The 20,284-nt window shown below is 33.9% G+C and overlaps 1 protein-coding gene and 1 pseudogene across 3 annotated transcripts in view; one reads left to right on the top strand and one right to left on the bottom strand.

The window, feature by feature from the left end:
* Positions 1-20,284, top strand: part of LOC132704993 (interference hedgehog-like) — a 90,475-nt gene that overhangs the window by 38,941 nt on the left and 31,250 nt on the right. For all 3 annotated transcript variants that reach the window (XM_060675368.1, XM_060675370.1, XM_060675371.1), the window contains exons 2-5: positions 10,206-10,290; positions 10,355-10,584; positions 13,887-14,191; positions 15,467-15,597. In XM_060675368.1, coding sequence (XP_060531351.1) covers positions 10,224-10,290; positions 10,355-10,584; positions 13,887-14,191; positions 15,467-15,597 — 733 coding nt within the window. In that variant the 5' untranslated portion in view covers positions 10,206-10,223. The remainder of the gene's footprint in view (positions 1-10,205; positions 10,291-10,354; positions 10,585-13,886; positions 14,192-15,466; positions 15,598-20,284) is intronic.
* LOC132704426 (tigger transposable element-derived protein 4-like) lies at positions 9,335-10,144 on the bottom strand (annotated as a pseudogene).

Here is a 20,284-nt window from a genome sequence, read left to right as displayed (position 1 = left end):
AAACTTGTTGGTGCCATTTTGTTTAATTAAAACACTTTAATAATGTTGCTTCATGGATCTGAAGATTATATAATGCAATAATAATAAAATAATCGAAAAATAGCAATTTGTGCAACTAAATAAAAAATATAATTTTTTTTAAGTGATCGAGGATGGCTCGGTTGGTAAGTCGTTAGACCTGCCAACTCGCCTTGCAGTAGAAGTTGTTGGTTCGATTCCCACCTGGAGTCTTGGGTGTTGTTATTGCGTTTGTTGTCCGACTTTAACGACTGACTTCAATCTAGTCAGGCTTCTAAGTAAAGACAGACGCGAGTTCATTGAATTAAGGTAAAAAAAAATGCAACCGGCGGACAAGTAGTTGAAAAAAGAATAACTTTATGCAATGAGCGGATTTTCTCACGAAGAGAGCAAGCGAAACAAAAGAGTTTGGCGACGTGTCACAGAATGTTGTTTTAAATTCTAATATCATATAAAGCGTACGGCATTGGCAACAGGATATAAATATGATTTTTGTAAATTTTGAATTCTTTACCACACATTTCGAAAATAAACTTTTATTAATTATTTAATTTTTTAATAGAAAAAAAAAGTCTTGTGTATTGGTGTTACGTTTACGTTAATTCCAACTTAGCCTACTTCCGAATTCGTGGTAAAAAAATAAAATTCTTTATTTCCACCGTCTCTACATGCTCGAACTACGGAGCGCCAATCGAGTTCATTCAATATGAAAAACAAAACAACTAGGCGAAGCAGAGCCGTTACCCCACAATTTCGCGCCAGTCTGCAAAAGTTAATAGTGACAGTGTTGCCACGTAACAAAGGCGCAGAGGACGCCTGGAAATCGACGAGCTGAAAGTAGAATATATCTTGTAAAATATACAGAGACTGGGTCTCGCGCCTCTACCGGGTATACAGCTGAACTAATAATATACAAGAAAAATCAGTTTACTATGATCGTAGCGTCTTTGTGAAAATTTTAATTTAGACTACTTAGATCTTGTTTATATCGTTTCTATAGCGCTGCATCCGGGCGTCCATATATGGACGCCCGGTTGTAGACGGACGCTCGGAAAATAGCAAATTGTTAATGTACGGACGCTTGGAAGATAGTGGGATATATATATATATATATATATATATATATATATATATATATATATATATATATATATATATATATATATATATATATATATATATATATATATATATATATATATATATATATATATATATATATATGTTTAGCTTTTGGTTCTTGGGTTATAGGTCTTTGTATTAAAAGCGATTAAAATTTTTTTTGTCCATATATTGACGTTTCGGTCTTCTATGACCTTCTTCAGAAAGGGGTACAGTCTAAAATTATGTTATAGTACAGTTCTTTTTTTTTACATATACACAACGGAATTACAAAGAACCTTACCAAAAAGAGACAAACACAAATCTTAAAATTGAAGAGGTAGCATCATATGAAAGTTTATACTTTAAAAGCGTTTGGTTTTGTCATAGTGCCTAGAAATATTATTGTTTTGGTTTTTTCCAACTATGAGGATAAAAAAGTCATACCCTTGATAAAAGATAAAAGTCCAACAAAAAATGATTTGTATACGGCACTCACACACATAATACACACAAATTTAACGAAACAGTTAAAATATATATAAGAGTTTAAAATAATAATAATAATAATAATACCGATACGCGAGGTTTGCTCGCGTCGACGTTACTGTAAAAACATCGTACGATGCACGATTGTCTTGGTGCAAGGTTCAGAGGATATACAGAGTGTTTTTGTTAATTTATAATTTTTTTCTTTTATTTATTTTAAATTATTTTTATATATTATAATTTTATATTAATATATCCCTATGTTGTTACTTCCATTGTTGTTTTATTTCAGAATGTTGCAATATAACTTACTGAGATTGTTGGTGTCTGTTTTCGAATTTATAGAGTTCTTATTTTTTTGGATCTCAACCATTTCCAGAATTTCCCTTTTTTTTGTATTATTTTCGGTTTTTAGAATTTTTACTTTCGCAAAGTTGAAAGAATGCTTGGTTTCCGCGCAATGACTCTTCAGGGCAGTCGTATTTTTTTTGTCGTATTTGTGACCATTAATTCTGTTTTTAAGATACTGGCTTGTTTGACCGATGTACACACCCTCACAATCGTTGCAAGGTATCTCGTAAATGACGTGACTCTTCTTTTCGTCCGGTATCTTGTCTTTTAATTTACTGAAAATGTTTTTTACCAAATTGTATCCTTTGTGAGCAATAGTAATGTTGTGATTCATAAAAATTTTGCTAAAATTTTCGGACATACTGGGTATATAAGGAAGCGAAAGATAATTTTTTTTTTGTTTTTGTTGGGTGTTGCTTTTTTGTTTAGTTTGGTTATAGAATAGGTGTATACGTTTTTTGAAAATGGTGTTAATTAATCGTTCCGGATAGTTATTTAGTTTTAATGCTTGTTTTGCTTTAGTAATCGATTTTTCTCTGAAATCCGGATCAGAGAGTTTAATTGCACGGTCAGCCAAGCCAATAATTACGGATAGAAGACCGAAACGTCAATATATGGACAAAAAAAATTTTAATCGCTTTTAATACAAAGACCTATAACCCAAGAACCAAAAGCTAAACATAAATATAGAGAAGGTCTAAGAAAAAACAAAATATAAACTATATATATATATATATATATATATATATATATATATATATATATATATATATATATATATATATATATATATATATATATATATATATATATATATATATATATATATATATATATATATATATATATATATATATATATATAATGACACAAGAAAGTGGGAACATTCTATAACTTGTAAACGGCTTGAGATAGCCATTTGAAATTTGGACTGATTAATGTAGGCTGAATATCCAATTTTTTGATATCTTTGCGCTTCCGGTTTGAACAGAAACAAAAGTAACTTTCGAATTTTAAATGGCACACCCTTATATTTTTTGCATTCAGAAGATCCTTCTACCTAGAATAGGACGGTTTTTTTCTTTTTTTTTTGTTTTTTTTTTAATTTTTATTTAATTTTTGAAAATTGTGATCAAGGGAAAAATTGTGAATGAAACTTTTGACACCAAAATTTTCAAAATCTGTTAAAAAATAATCTCACAGGAAGGAAAAAAACAGATAAATAAATACATTTGACTAGATCCCCATATTCCAAATATATCAACTTTTTGCCATAAAAAATTCTAATCGTTGAATCTCAGAGGAAACTCCCAAATTTTATATATTTTTTAAAATACTAATCTGTTTTTTTCTTTCCACTGCATGAGCTTGTCGAGATTTTCTACTGCATTTTTAATCTTACCCACTTGACAATTAATCATTAATAGAAGCAAAGCCACCTAAGTAATATTTTGTTTTTATAAAAATCGATATACTTATCTGGTTTTTTTCCTTCCTGTGAGCTTATTTTTTAACGGATTTTGAAAATATTGGTATCAAAATGTTGCAAAAAAAGTACCGGTTTTAAAAAGTGTTTGCTCCTACTAGGATGATATTTGAAAAAAATTAGGTTATCCTAAAAAATTAATAGTTCATTTTGCAATACATGCTATTTGCCATTAGACAAGTAAAGAAGAGTTTCGTTTACAACTTTTTCCATGATCAGGTGACCCGGTAAAGAGTATTTATAATGGTCACAGCCTCCTAGATTTAAAAAACGTTATGCATTGCTATTTTTTAATACTTAAATACTTTTTGTTTTGAAACAAACAAAGGAACAATTCCCAGTGTAGAAAAAACAATACCGCATGCAGCACAACTAAGAATAATACATTATTTTTTCTAAATCTTGTTTTGGTTAGTTTTTTTTTTTACTTCTTATTAACAATCTGTGGACTAGGATCGAAAACAAAAGCAAAACTCGAACAAAACGCAGTCCGTGTGATGGAAATAAGAGTTTTGGGTTTGTTTCAGTTTTCTTTTTATCGTTTTAAGTTAAACTAACCAAAAAACAGGAACAAAACATAAAGCTGACTGTCCGTTTGGTAGAAGCCGGTTTAAGAACGGCCTGGCGAGTGGTTAAACGGTTATAAAATCCGAACTCTCCGCGCAAAATTCTCCTAGAATGACGACATCGGTGGAGGGTTAAAGCTTGCTCCCATGAGGCCAGTCGCGACCGTATCACATCATACGTCAAATGCTAAAAAAGGGTAAAACAAATTCTCCACGCCTGACGTGCCTAACTATCTCAGGCACAACCTTGGGATGCTTTATAAAGATGACCAGATATAACCTGTATTGATTTTTAAATGAGGTACGGACTCGACTATGACTCCGAAACCAGTGGCGTCCATATTAAACAATGCACAATACAAAACCGTATCGGGATTTTTGACATAACTGAAGATGGGCAACTTGTATTGACCAATTCATCCCAATATAAAAAGATATTTTTCTAGTGCTTGCTCTAAAATACCCAATTATGCACACCTCAGTCAATTTATCATTAATTAATGTTTTATTACTATACACAAAAAACAATTTAATTTTAAACTAAAATAAAATACAAAAACCGTTCATAAAAAAATATATTCAGAGCTAAATGTTCAAAATGATTTCCATTCACTCTGAGGCGTTTAAAGACACTTTTAGTTTCGACTTTTATACCCCCACAACGCAAAAATCAATAGGATTGAAATCCAGACTCCCAAGCGCCCAAGGTGATTGATTGGAAATTGACTATTTATTTAGTCTCGAAAAAATGCGTCCAAGCGTGAAAATTATTCTTCTTAACTTTAAGTATAGATCGTCTAGACAATCGGCGAGTTTCAATCATTCCACACCAAGCGTTTATTTTAAATTCCTGTTGCAAATGGCGTTCAGTTGTCAAATAGGTATTTTAAAGTTAAGGTATTTGTGAAACACGTGCCATATATCCCCTATGATGTTAAAAAACACTGGAAAAATGGAAAATACATTTAGTAAGGATAATTTACGTTGAGTGTCCTATTAGAAGTTCTGGAGAACTAAATAATTTTTTTCATCCAAAGTCCAAGCCATGCGTGTAAATGTTGTTTCAACTGTAAATATTCTTTTATTTAAAAACTGGCTAGAGGATCATCCTCTAAAAGATTTTGCACAGGAATAAAGTGATATAGATGAAGCTTTTCTTCGTGAAAAACTCTACAAATTGTAGATTTGCTTACTCCCGTCCCCACTGTCATTCGTCTTGTGCTTATCTAAAGAAAACTTTAACCTCTTCCAGCTCCCATGTAATCATATCATCACCAGTTTCGCCGATTATGTTATTATAATTATGTGTCGTGCATCTCCGCGTTGGAAAACAACTAACCAAAACTTGCTTAAAACACCCAAGAAGCTGTCAAACAGCAAAGAAATTCGCCTGAACCTAAGTGCCTTTATGGCCTTTATGACCTTTAAAGCCTACTTTACTGGTGTAAGAAGTGTATCACACCCTATATCTCGGTTGATATCAACTTTTGACCTTAAGTTATGTTAAGTCGTTATATTTTTACCTAAAAAATCTCCTATTTTACAATGTACCATGTAAATATATTACAAGAACAAATCACACATGTATCGAAATGTAGATCAGGTATTTCCTATATTTTTTCTAACGTACTGTTTATATATTTGCTTTTTTAAAAAAAATGCATAGAATAGATAGGTCGATTTGAGCAAAATTTTTCTTTAGAATCTGCATCATTAATTAAATACATCATTGCGAAATTATAAGCGGACATTTATAATGGTTGTAGGTGTATCAAATTTGGTAGAGTTCTCTTTGCTAGTTCTCTACAGCCTTTGACCCAACTTGAATCGCCTTGTATATTCTTTCCCAACGTTTCAAATGAAACCACTTCGTAAACAAAAGCACTAAATCGAACGTTACCATATAAAGCCTTTTTAATACGTCATTATTAGACACCTACACGAGCACAGTTTTTTAATACACACTTAGTGAAATATGGTCGGAGTGAACTTAGGTGCCACACGTGACGTATAAGGTCAGATTAGGCAACCGGCAAGTTTTTCAGCAGGGTTGCCCACGCGTTTAGTTAACAAACCAATGCGTATCGTTTATGTTAATTCCAATGAATATGAAAGCGGCATTGTTTGTTTTTATAATTAGCTAGATTCTATCGACCCATACGCGAGACTATACACAAATTCAAAAAAAATATGATTATAGGCAAGGTATCAAGTTTCAAGCAAACTTAGCAAACACTACTTTCACAAGTCATATCATTGTAATATAAAATCCGTCTCATTTTTAATATTTTTAATCTTTTTTTGTACGGATAATTTAAAAATTCTACCGATAATTTTTTCATCATTATACATAGCAACTGTTTTTTTTCTTGTATTGGTTCTGTTTAGCTCCCTAAATAATACAGGCATTTTAGAAAAATAAGATGGCTGATTGAAGAAGTGACTGGCCCTGACACGTGACAAGTTAATCTTAACAATGTTTTTTTTTAAATTGCTTGTTAAAAATAAAAATAAATGTGAAACAAAATGTATCATGAATGATACAGTAGTTGAAAATTTCATAATAAAAATATATATATTAAAAAAAAAAGAACGTGCTTTCTAATCTTTGCTTATACCAGATTCTTTGAAAAGTCTTGAGTGGATTACTCAGATAGGAAAATATGGAGCAAAGACATTTCTTCTTGTTTTCAAATATTTTGTTTTCTGATGAAAGGCCATTAGTTCAACATTTAGCAAACTCTATTATTACCGCTTTGCTGATCTGAAGGTTTGAAGTGTTAAGAACGCAATATAGAATTTAATTTGACAGGCCGTTCTTCTTCTTATTTTTATTGGCACGTCTACCGTGGACAGTCGCCCATATGAAGGAACGTACTCATGCTGTCTGGGCAAATGTATAGTATATAACACATTGAACTTCTTTTACGACTCGCTTATTAACTCACTAAGTCAAACTAGAATCGTAATCTAAAATTAAAAAATGCTTGGAGGCAGTGTTGGGTAAGCTTTGATTGATTTTTATTTAAAAAAAAAAACAAAAATCATTGATTTTTTTAAAATCGTGATTTTATTTATTTTAATAATTTTTTTTTAATTTCGAAATATATATTTCGCGGTTTTTCTTTTAGCAATTACAAAATATTTTAAAGCCACTAAAAACAACAATTTGCACACTAAGTATTCGTCAGAACTCGCTTTTTGCAACAAAATTTCTTTCGCGATCTGATTTTTTCCTGATATAGCTGGAAGACAAGAAAATAGCATATCGCAGTTTTACATTAAAACCACAGATCTAAATAAATCTGAGTGTAAAACTATTTGTAAAATCTGCCGTACAAATTTAATAAAATCCAATAAACCCTTTACTAATTTTTTTAAAGGAAAATTGGGCGCGTATTTGGTTTATCATTTATTAACAATGATATGAATTTATAAATTATGTTTTTATTGTTTTTTGTTTCTATCTAGGCGCTCGAATATCGCTTGACAGTTCTGTAGATCTTGTTGCTAATACATCGTCTGCCTCGAAATCCACTACACTCACAACAGATTTGTCAAGCATTTGGGAGAAGAGGTCCAAATAAAAAAAAAGCTATTCACTTATTAATTAGTTTAGATGACATCTATGAGGTGGAAAGGGCAAAATGTTTTTCTACTCCCGTAGCGTGCGGGAAACGTCACTTTACTACGTCAGTTTCGTTTCCCACGGATCCGAGCCACTTCGGACATTTCCGGGATTTTACCTCACGGGTTTGCGAGAAATCGGATGTTTTCGGAGATATTTCCCACGCCTTGAATTTTGACGTTTGTCAATTCTTGTTAAAATAAATCAAGCTCGAACTAACTCCCCAATAAATAATTTCGCGTCATAGTTCTGATTCCGGTGTCGTATTGGGTCACGAAGCTCTACTACAAATTAGATACGTGACATTCGATAGATGAGGTAACGAAAAACCACCCATGTGGCGGCCGTTTGTTACCGCTGGAAATTAACCCCGTCTAAAATGGTCACATCCGGCTTAGTTTTTGTTAACTCGTAGTTCCGTTTTGGGTGTTTAATCTCCGATTTCCCCCGGGAATATTACAATGTAAACCACTCCTCTTTTGGTTAAGAAAGGGCTCGTTATACAGGGTCTGTCAAATTTTGATGGCATATTCTACGTCCTAAATAAGAGGTATGTCCGAACACAGGGTGTCGGAAGTCTAAGAAAAAAACTATTTATTTATCATAATTTTTAAAAGCCACTCTAGACATTTTAATTAATTAATTAAGAATTAATTATTTAATGTATCACTTTTTTTTAAATACACCAGTGGCGAGCGTACGGAATTTCACATGTCTATTTTGGCAGACTTTGATGGTACGCCACTGAATTCTCTAAAAATAAAAATTAGTCTTACAATCTCCGATTTAATTTTTTGATTTTTTTCAATCCCATGTACGGTTCTCACTTAAAAAAAAAACCGCCTCTCTGCATGGTCATAACAATATCGAGAATTATTATCATTGTTATTTCTTTTTTAAGTAATTGTCTATCTGTTTTATTACAATCGAAGTACGTAAAGTACCTCTTAGGTGTATTTTTGAAATCTTTAAAAATATTTCTAATTCAATAACGACTTATCGATTGATTGATAGGAGGAAAGGGAAACAGAAACTGGCAACATTTTTAAACTAGTTATGTATTTATCGTCAACATATATAAAATTAAAAAAAAAATCATTCCTTAGGTTTTTGAAAAATGTCTAAAATGCTTGTCAGACGAAATTTCGCCATATTTTGCTGAAGGAGACAATTTTCGTAATAACTTTCTAAATTTTTTAAGTGTTGAAATGCAGTGAAACCATCTCTAGCAAATGTTTTTAATATATAAATATGATTCAGAGCTTCCCGATATGAATTTACCGTTTTTGAACTGCATGGTGTTTCCACTTCTTCTTCTGAGTCATTTGGACTACCTTCTTCAAGTGTGCCGCGGCTTTCTACATCCAATTTGGAAAAGTTGTCAAGGTCATGAAATCATCTGCATTCTGGATTGCATGTCGCAGTAACTCAGTAAGTGTCGCTTAGGACAGATCGTCTTCAGGATCGTAATAATCTTATTCAGTAAATTCTGAGCTACATTCACTTTTACTGAATCCAGCTTTGATGGACATTGTTAACCCAGATAAGCTTTGAACATCTTCAATTTTTGTTAAAATATATTTCAAAATCAAGTGCCGATAATACAATTTAAAGTTTTGTATGATACCTTGATCCAAGGGCTGACAAACTGAAGTTGTGTTTGGTGGTAAAAATATAATTTTCGCATTTTTCATTTCAGTTCAAGAGGACGAGAGCATGCATTGTCCAAAAATAAAAGAACTTGCCCTTTTTGGATTCCCATTTTCCGGTCGCCTTTTTATTGGATTTCCAAGTGGCTGATAGATCCTTAATAGCAACGTACTTTATAGCACGAGGACGAGCCGCTTTCCCGATCACAACCAAATCGTATTTTTCACCGGTCATATTTGCACAGAATAAAATGGTTAGTCTATCTTTAGACAACTTTCCACCCACACATGTTTCTTCTTTGAGAGACAGAGTTTTGTCGGGCAATGCACGAAAAAATGTCCACTTTCATCTGCATTGTACACTTTTTCTGGTTTGTAGCCAAGCAACATGGACGGAAGTTTTTCCAAAAACTGTGACACATCAACCTGATTTACTGCAGCAGCTTCACCAGATATGCATTTAAAACTAACGCTATGTCTCCTCGCCACTTTTTAAGCCACTGAAATTATTGTAGCCCAAAGAAGTCGCAATTTCCTTAGCTTTCATTTTCACTAACGGCCCTGACATTGGAATGTTCTGATTTCTAGCTTTCACAAACCACTCAAAACATCTTTCGTCTATAGCAAAACCTTCCTTTTGATTTATGTTAGTTCCAGATTGCCATTTACTTCTGACATCTTCCTTATTTTCGGCTATTTCAGCTTCTTGCGTTTTCCCTATATTAAACCTCTTCGCCAAATGACGAACTGAAACACTTTCTTTGTCTAAAACGTTAACAACTTCCACCTTTTCCTTTAACGAGAGAATCCTTTTTTTCGGTGCCACTTTACGTAAAATTATAAAATAACTCCAATATCAACCACGAATCTGAAGACAAAACACCGTTATTTTTAATTTCTCTTTCTTTGTTTTCCAGGAATGCTTCAACAACATTATGTGTGTCCGTCGTCTTTGTGCCGTTCTGGCTACGCTGGCTGCGCTCCCAGAACACGTCATTGCGGGTAAAACGGGACACTTCAAAAATTAATGTACGCCGTTAAGCGCTTCGTTTTGCTTGATTTGCAGATTTCGAATACATGGTCACAACTCCAGAATCGATAGTCGTAGACATTAACTACGCTACCGCTTTGGTATGCGAGATGAACATCGAGCCGGACAAGTTTGAGTGGAAGTTCTACCCTAGCAACGAACCCTACAATTCCAAGACTGATATTAATTTAAGTTCCGCCAAGTTCGGTCTGCTGCCCAAAGACAATTTCAAAGTCCACAAACGGAAATCTATCCTCGAGGTCCACGTACGTATCGAATAATTGGAAAAAAATTTTTTCGGCTTTAATGAAAATTTGACTTGTTAACTTTTGAAGTCATATATAAGATCTTTCCTTTACACATAAATTAGTAGTGATAATAACAAAATTTCTAAATGGATGTGCAAAAATATTTCCTGGATGTGACAAAAAAAATCATAGAATAGGTGATGCATTAACGCACCACTGGGACAAAATGGGTTAACTGGGGTGCAATAAACCAGAGTTTCAAGAAAAAGTCCCAACTATTTAAATCTGGTGACCTAGGAGGCCATGGTGCCGCGACCTACCTATCGATTATTAAATGTGTAATATAAATATTTTCTTACTGCAACACTAAAGTGAGTAGGCGTGCCGTCATGTACTCCTTCTAGCAATATTGCCAAACCGGCGATAATTACGGCCATTTACATGATTATTTGCCCTGAAAGTCAACCTTCTATGTTCGCCTATTTATTAGGAAAGCGCTCTTGATATAATGGCGTAGCTTCTTGCGCACTGCTATCAACGAAACCATACATAAAAATCATATCTGCCAACACGTCATTAGTAAACTCGACCATATTTTTTTTTAAATAACATTGCTCGGATATTTTAAACACCAAATTAAGACGCGAGGAATTGAATTTAAAAACTTATGTCAAATAACCGTCTTGTTTACGTACTTCGTATTCGTGAATCGAATGAGAAGACTCTTTCCTAACTTATTCTTAAATGTGAATTTATATGTTGAGTAGGCGACTGTAATATTAATTTATTCGACATACATTCAGCGCAGGTTACAGATTCACTGAACATTTTGGAGTCTGCTAGCTTCAAACAAGTGGTGGATATATCGACTACTGATACAGATTATTCATCTACTCTTTAAGATTTAACTTCTGAACTTCTATAGTCAAAAATTTCTGAAGCCATAACATCTATTTTAACTTTTAAGGAAATTAATGAAATTCAGATACTCAATATTATTACAGCAATGAAGTCCAGAGCGGAGGGTGCTGACGATATTGGAATAATGGCTTTACAGCTTTGCTGTCCATTCATTCTATCATTCCTCACTCATATTATTAATTTTTTAATTTAATTTCAGTCTTTCCGGAATGCTGGAAAAGAGGTCTAGTATCGCCATTGCCCAAAATTTCCAACCCCAAAAGTTACAAAGATTTACGCCCAATTAGTGTTTTACCGTACCTGTCGAAGATATTGGAGAAATGCATAAACATCGAATCATTCGATCATATTGAAAATAACAACACTCTTCCTGAAACTCAATCAGGCTCTGGAAAAAATCACAGTTGCGCTACAGTGCTGGCTAATGTAACAGACGATATATTGAGGAAGGCAGACGAGGGTAATCTCACGGTGCCTTTATCGGATTTCTCGAAAGCATTCGATATGATTGATCATAAATTGCTTCTGGCAATTCTGCACTATGTCGGCCTTAGTAACACATCGATAACTTTTTTTTCTTTTTATCAAGTAGATCCTAAAGTGTCAGAATCGGATCTGTATTATCAGAACCACTGGTCCTCCGGGGAGAGCTGTGGAATGTTGAGTAGTGAGCTGAATGCACTAAATGGTCTTTAAAGCACTCCCTCTTCTTAATCCCCAAAAATGTTGCTTATTATTATTATTATGACGTAAATTAGATATTGACAGTGCAAAGGGCAATATAAGGGTTGAAATCGGGGACAATGTGTTGCCCGTAAAGGAGACTGTGCGTAATCTCGGCCTAGTATTTGATTTAGTATTAGATTCACCGCTCATGTAAATAGTTGTTGTCGAAGAGCTTATGTCAGAATAAAACATATATATAGTAATCGTCACTTTATATCAAAAAAGTTAAAGATTTTTCTTTGAAACTCCTTCGTACTAGCCTTATTCCAGTACTGTGATGTTGTTTACACAAATTGTTTAATTCTTAGAAAATATTATATTTTCTAAGAATACCTGTTACATTAAAATTGCATGTGCCTGAAAGTAAAGAATAGAACTTTCGAGTCTCAAAATAGCCATTACAGAAAGAAAAGAACTTTCCTTACAATTTATTTCAAATCTATAGCTTGTCACTATAATTTGAATGGTTTCCTTCTCGTTTCAAATGCAGACAATACAATAAATCTTGCACATGTTAGTTTTAGGAAGACATTATAGAATCATATAGTCTCTCATTGATTTATTAATTTAATTTAATTTTGATCAAACTCCTTTTTTTTTAATTTCTATGGATTTTCGAATTTTTCTTCAGTAGAACAACACACCTAACATAACACCAACTACAGTGGGTACAGAATAAGACTGACCTACACTGGAAAAGACCGTTTTAAATCACAGATAGTTCCAAAACACATCGAGTTCTGTGCAAGAAAGGCAACTCACACGGCGCAACATTAATATATTTCTGGATAGCCATAAGAAAGTTGAAATCGCTTCATTGCTTCTCCAAAATAGCAAGAAGCTGCCTTCTGGCAGGGGAGTGTTTTCACTCAAACCGTAGTAGAGTTTGGCAATCTTCGAAATAACTGCCTAAATTCACAAACCTTCTTTGCACAGACCTCTTGTTTGCCCATTTTCTTTACAATATCGGCAGGTTTATTGGAGATTTCTTTAGAATAAATAAGTGGCGAAAGAGCCGATGTTGACGAGAATCTGATCGAGTGGGGAGGGCCAGAAAGTGAGGTTTCATGCTGTTATCTGCAGGTTTGTTGGTGTTTTCGTAACAATATGGGGCCTTAATGCCTTTTATACCTGTAGTCTTTCCGAAACTAAGAAGAAAAGCCAACCATTTGTCCCAGAAAGAGCGGTTTTAGGGTCATATCTGCGGGTTTTGTTGTAGATTTCGATACAATAAATGGCGAAAAAGCCAATTTTGGTAACTATTTGAAAATGAGGATTTAAGATGATATCTGCAATTTTTTTGTCTCGGTAAAGCCCATTTTGACTGGAATCCAATTCACATCCACAAGAAAAGCCAGAAACTGAGTTTTTAGGTTGAAATCTGCATTTTTTATTATTTATTAGTAGTATATTATACACCCATTGCATACATCTGTTTAGTAGAGTTCCTGTATTAAGAAATTCTAAAATAGAAAACTTTCAACAGAGTTGCAATAGGATAAAATAAAAAATATTTCTTTCCTTGACAAAAATATTCGCTAGAGTTATTATACGCTGAAATTACCACACCAGTTTTGAAATAGTTGCAGAAGTCTTAGGCAAGAATGAATTCCCTCTTGGCCGCTTTTACTATTGTCTCTTTTGAGTTGGGCTAACTAAAGATCTTCTTGTAGGTGAACAACACGGACGTTGTCGGTGACTACCAGTGTCTGGCATACTATGGCGCATCGGTAGTGGCGTCCGTGCCTTGGCGCATCAGCATCGAGAAATTGGAAAAATTCGCGGGTCAAAAGAACGTATCGTTATCGGTGCAATCTGGCAACACTGTGAGCTGGAGATGCGCCGCGCCCGAGTCTAACCCGGACGCGTACATCGACTACATGAAAGGAGAAACGTACATTTCTCCCATCCCTGTGGACAAACATAGCGGCAGCATGATTTTGCCCAACGTTGCCGTGGAAGATTCCGGGAACTATAGGTAAATCCCGATTTTTTGCAAATGACGGCAACTCTGCCACGCAATGAAGCCACAGCCACTCTGACTCGAGTTATCACGCTCTCTATTTTTTGAAGCGTAATAATAATTGAGGAGCGTCTACACTGCGTTTAAAATTGTTTTAATATCCTTTCTGTTTATACAATCGATCTTTTCTTGCGTGTTAAAGGAAATTCAAATTTCTATTGAAAGGTGTAAACCGGCATTAACCTCACTTTATCTAAATTAATTTGAAGCTGAACTTAATTCACAAAATCAAGTGGTTGTCGCGACCTTCCCTTCTATCTTATACTCTTTGATTTCGACTTTATTGTTTTATAGAAAGGTGCGCTAGCACGATTTTTTGAGTACTTGGACACAAATAATAGATGGCATTCGTAACAGTATACGCGACCTTCCCCTCTATTTTATACTCTTTGGTTTCCACTTTATTGCTTTACGGAAACCACGTGCGCTTGTACGATTTTTTGAGCTTATGGTTAAAATGGCGGATCGGCGCAAGTCTGTACGGTAAAAGAAAAGATAGAGATTATCAGAAGTATTGAAAGTGGCATCGGTAAGACGGAAATTGCTAGACAAAAGAAATTGACTAAAACAACAATATCTATAATTTGGAGTAATCACGAAAAGATCAAGAAAGCAAGTGACTGTAAATCCCACACGATTAAAAAAATAGAAATCCTGTACGTTCAGATGTAGATAAACCTCTTTCACGATGGTTTCAAGTTCGAAGTTCCGAAAATATTGTAATAGTGGTCCAGTTCTGAAATCGAAAGCGAAGAATTACCCAGGAGATTATAGGGTGAGGATTTTAGTTGTTCTACAGGTTGGCTCGAACGTTTTAAAGTTCTTGACAACATCAACGTCGGAAAAATTTCTGGTGAAGCAGAAGATGTTAACAATTGGATACAGAATAAGTGGCCCAGTATTGCGGATATTTTCAATGGTGACGAGACTGGGCTATTTTACAAGATGACTCCAGATCTGGTTGACAATTGTGCAGTTCATTCAAAAATTTTTTTTACGATTTTGAAATTAGAATTACTAACATTTTTTTTATAACCGAAGCGCTAACAGTATCTTAAACTTTTTGCAATCTACCTCAAATTGACTTATTAATGCCACGTCACTGAATCTGTAACGTAGCCTCAAATGTCTGGAGTGCTTTTATAAATATGAAATTTTCTCTCACAGTTGGGTTAGAAAAAATTAATCACCGTTATTTATCAACAAAAATATCCGAAACTCCGTTTTCAGGTGCGTCGCGACTAATATATTCAAAAAAGAAACATCCGATGCCGTTTTCAAGTTGGAGGTCGTCAGAAACGGACTCCCAAAACCTCCAAGTTTTATTGTGGAACCGAAAAAGGAGTATACAATTTTAAGTGGTAAGTGCCGTTTTTAGTTATCAAATAAAATACCTAGTAACGGGAAATCAAATTTCGTGCCTCTTTTAATGTCAGCTCATTATTTATGCAGAACCCGTAAGGAGCGCTCAGCAACTAAAATCGTACATGTTCGTGACACGTGGTTTATGACTGTATGGTGTGTCCCAAAGTATATCGTTTTGGCTTTTGACGGGAACAAAACACCGGATTTATAACGCGTTTTAATACAAACATACATAACATTTATTTTAACGTACAAAACAGTTACAAAGATACATTGTTAATAAAGTTCCAATGCTTTGCATTTAGTAGAACAAATTTAACAAAAAATACCTTTTCCTATTATTAAGGAAAGCACAGGTACATTGTCAAAAGCAATCAGAATCGGTATCGCCTGCGGATCTTTCATCGTCTAGATCGGTTATAAAGAGATGAACCAATTCTTCAATTCTTTATTTACGCTTTGTGGAATAATTCATTTACTTCCCCTTGACGCTGGAAAAATAATTATTCGGAACTTAGCAAAATAAAAATTGCCAAAAGAAAATTGGCAGCTAGTACATACAGGCTTTGACAAACTGCTATTGTCTTGGACAGTCGAGATCTATTTAATAATGACAGGTCCATCAATCATAAACAAAAAGCAAAAGTCGAAGTGAAAAGAGGCTAAAAATATCGCCCCTAAAGAAAGAGCAGCAGACAAAATGGAGACAGCGCTGATGATTTCCGATATTTGAAGAGAACAAGAGAGTTGAAGAAGAAGAAGACTTTCCCTTTTACATGTGCCGATAGCAGCATAATTGGACTACGTTACCAATGATAAGGAAAAACGTATTTCTTAAATTCGTGTTTATGCAAAATCGCGAGTACAAACAGTACTCTTTCTGAAGCATTTGAAGGGAAGTCTTGGAAGGAACTCTCTTGTCCATTGCATGATTTTATTCTTGCACCAAGGTAGGTAATTTTTTAGCAAGTCTAGAAAAGTGTATGGGTATTCTCCGTTACTATTATACTTCCACTCGGTATTCATAACATCGTGGTAAAATCCAGTTTTGTTGATTCCAGCCACAGAATGATTGAAACTAAGAATTGTGACACTTTTTATATACAGGGTACTCGTAATTAGAAAAACCTATTCATTTCAGGAAATCCGGGAATTGTACTACTTAAAAAAAAAACTTAAATTCAAGCCATATCGTACCAGAAAAGTTCACCAATTATAAGAATTTATCTGAAAATGCAATGATAAAATAATATTTTCGAAACGAGAATTGATTGTTTCCGCAATATTTAACAGATACAATTCTTATCGCTGGAGCACAGAAAATCCTCATGCTGTCACTTTACCACGTCAGTTTTGTTTCCCATGAATCCGAGCCACTTCGGAAATTTCCGAGATTTTACGGCACGGATTTGGGAGCAATCGGATATTTTCGGAGATATTTCCCACGGTTTGAATTTTGACGTTTGTCAAGTCTGACGGTCATATCAGTGAATGTATTTGTGTTGTTTTGCGAAAATGTACCCAAAAACTAAGGGTCGTAGAAAAAGTATAGTATGCAACACGTTCGGTAAACTTTTTAACTCACTCGTTTATTAAAAACTCGTGAATCAAATGCCGTTTACCGCACTTATCTTTTTTAAAGTTCCAGTGTTTATTAAATAATTTTAAATGTTGCCATGTGAAGTCTTTTTGAACATACCACGCACGGCCTACTAATGCATGAAAAAAAAAACGTCTTATATTTCCGCCTTTTTGCGCCACAGATACCGACACGGCCATAGCCAACTATGATTGTCGCATAACGAAGTTTTATTGATTTATGAGGGAAACGGAGAACTTTAGAAAAATCTGAGTAGCAGTGAGTAGGAATTTTAAAAGATTGTCTTGTAGTTTCCTCTAATCACACAATATATTTGTTAAGTGTAATTTTGCTTTTTAAAAAATTTTCAAATTTTCCGTTGCTTCATCATAATCCATTCCGTACGCCAAAGTATTTAGTGAGAATTATTTGACCCTCAAGTCTACACGTGAATGTAGAAAACTTGTAAAGTTTTTAATATTTGTTGCTCTAGATATTGCAATATTGAAAAAAATATCCTCTAAATGTCTTATTCGCCAATATCTGTGAACTAAACCACCGATTGGTCGTTAAAAGAGGTATACTTTGTCCCAAAGTATATCGTCTTTATTTTTTGGATTTAAAGTAAGACTAATATTTATTGCGTTTAATTTTGTTGCAACGAGAGTTTTAATATGAATTTACAACTTCCAAAACTTGGCCTTTTTTGTAATAGAATTGAAAATAAATATAATTTTTTTGGCAAATATTCTTGAATTCATTTTTTGTACTTGAAGAATTTCGTCCTTTTTGTAACAGGCGGCTGTGATGGATAACTTGAGTTATGCTTTACAATGAAACTGTTATCCGGGATATTTTTAAAAGATAATTTCCACGATACTTTGAGACACACTATACGTGGGATTGCAGCAGTTAAAGAAGTAGCAACCGACAGAAAATTGTGCACCTAAAAGTTTTAAGTTAACCCATATTATCCCAAGTTTAAAAAAAGATTAAAAAAATGCTTTTTCGCTCTGAAATTATTTATTTTGTTGCACTTAAGAATAAATTACATGGGTCAAAAAAAAAAACTCGAAGCATACAAAAAATACTGGTGCGTAAACGAACCACGGGGAAAAATATTAAATAATGTTTTGGGGCACATTAGATGTAACATATAATTTATACAGAAATATACAAAAGAAAGTTCAAATTCGACAGAAAACCAGTAGATTGTTTTCCAAATAGAATATTTCATGGTGCGTGAGCGCACCACTGGTAACACCCGGTTTCAATATTGGTGATATTTTGCAAAGCATGGAGTATGTAGGTGCAGATTACGCTTATTACAAACGTAAATTATATGACTGTGCCAGATTCTACATCTCCTTCGGGCTTTATTAGCATGAACAATAATGAGGTCACCTTGATTATCATAACGTACTTCATCTATGGCAGGTGCAAGATTTTTTTGAGTAATTGTATTGTCAATTTTTAAAAGTCACAAAGCAATGTAAAATTTAAAATCTACCTGGAAAATCTTTTGTTCGTTGACAATATTATACAATTTCCATGCATTCACCACTAAACTATGAGAACTTCACCGCCAAGACCAAGGTCAGAATGAGGTTTATTTTGAGCACCACCACATGGAAGTGAATAAAATAGGTAACCATCAGGTGAACAAAGGCACCATAGTTTGAAGCCAAAACGAACTGGCTTACCCCTTATAAACATTTTACAGGAATGGCGGCCAAAGTAAGGTACAATTTGTTCATCCATGGATAAGTTAAACAAAAATATGCCAAACTGAAGATTTTTTTTATTTATTACATCAAAGAAGGGTCTAACTTTTGAAAATTTATCATTTTTATCCAACAGATTATTGTCAGATAAGTGCAGGTTTTGTTTTATCAATTGGAATCTATTGCGGCTCATACATTTTTTTATAAGATCAATTGCTTTGTCTTCATCAGTAGACCAATAATGTTAAATAAGTGGCAATGAATGATAACCCGAGAAATAAAATGCCTACGAAATTTAAAAGTTAATTTTTTGACAACGAGAGTTCATGGCGGTTATTGTCTTGATAATATTTTACCGAAAATTTTAAAATCAAATCAATCACTTCGTCATCAAAAAACATAAAAAATATTTCAAGCGGAGTTTTTCCAGAAGGCCTATTTTTTAGTTCCTCGCATGATCTAATTCATCGGACATAGGTGTGTGAGTGTACTTAATCTGACCTTTCTTCCATTTGACAGTAGAAGCAAGCCTGTCGTTTGCAGAAAGCATACGTCTTCTGTTGAATTCCAGGGTTTCATCATCTGATGAGTCCCATTCAGGTTCAGTAGTTGATGAATTACAGTACTCTTGAAAGACAGCTGTATCATTCGGTGTATGTAACTCGAAAGTTTCAACTATATCAGTTGGTTCCCCAAACTCTTGTAGATTTATGTTATCGTTCATATCTTCTTCGTCAGTCAAGGTATCCACGTCTTGTAGAATATAGACCGCGTTAATATATTCTGTAAATATTTTTTCACGTTATTTTTAGCATAAATTTACAAGGAATGGAATGCTACAATACATAAGAATACCTAAATCCAAATAATACTTACGACTTTGATTGTTATTGTCCTCATCCATAAGGATCTCCTCCATAGCCGCCTCTAATTCCTTTTGAGTAAAATACCTCGGAAATGCCATATTTTACGAACTGTAACGTTGACTGCCCAAGGCACAAACTAATACTAAAGAACACGCTAATTGTTGGATGTTTATTCTACATGCGCTGACTTGTCTAGACTTGCAATAGCAAAGTTTTGTTTCACAGATAAAACCAGTGGTGCATTCACACACCAGTAAATATTTTCAAAAAATAAAGCATAATCAATATAGTATTTCCAATGTATGTTTTCTGCAATGTCATCTACATGACTTAACAAAAATGGCAATACAAATCCAAAATATTTTTTTTGTACTATTTTGGATTTACTTGAAAATGTGATACAAATTGATGTACCGCTTTTGTTAACTTTTGAAGTCATATATAAGATCTTTCCCTGCCACATAAATTAGCGGTTTCTACGATAATAATAAAATTTCTAAATGGATGTACAAAA

This window comes from Cylas formicarius, unplaced genomic scaffold, assembly GCF_029955315.1.
Source record: "Cylas formicarius isolate icCylForm1 unplaced genomic scaffold, icCylForm1.1 PGA_scaffold_7__23_contigs__length_41026272, whole genome shotgun sequence".
NCBI lineage: Eukaryota > Metazoa > Arthropoda > Insecta > Coleoptera > Brentidae > Cylas > Cylas formicarius.
This window is presented reverse-complemented; position numbering and strand designations above follow the sequence as displayed.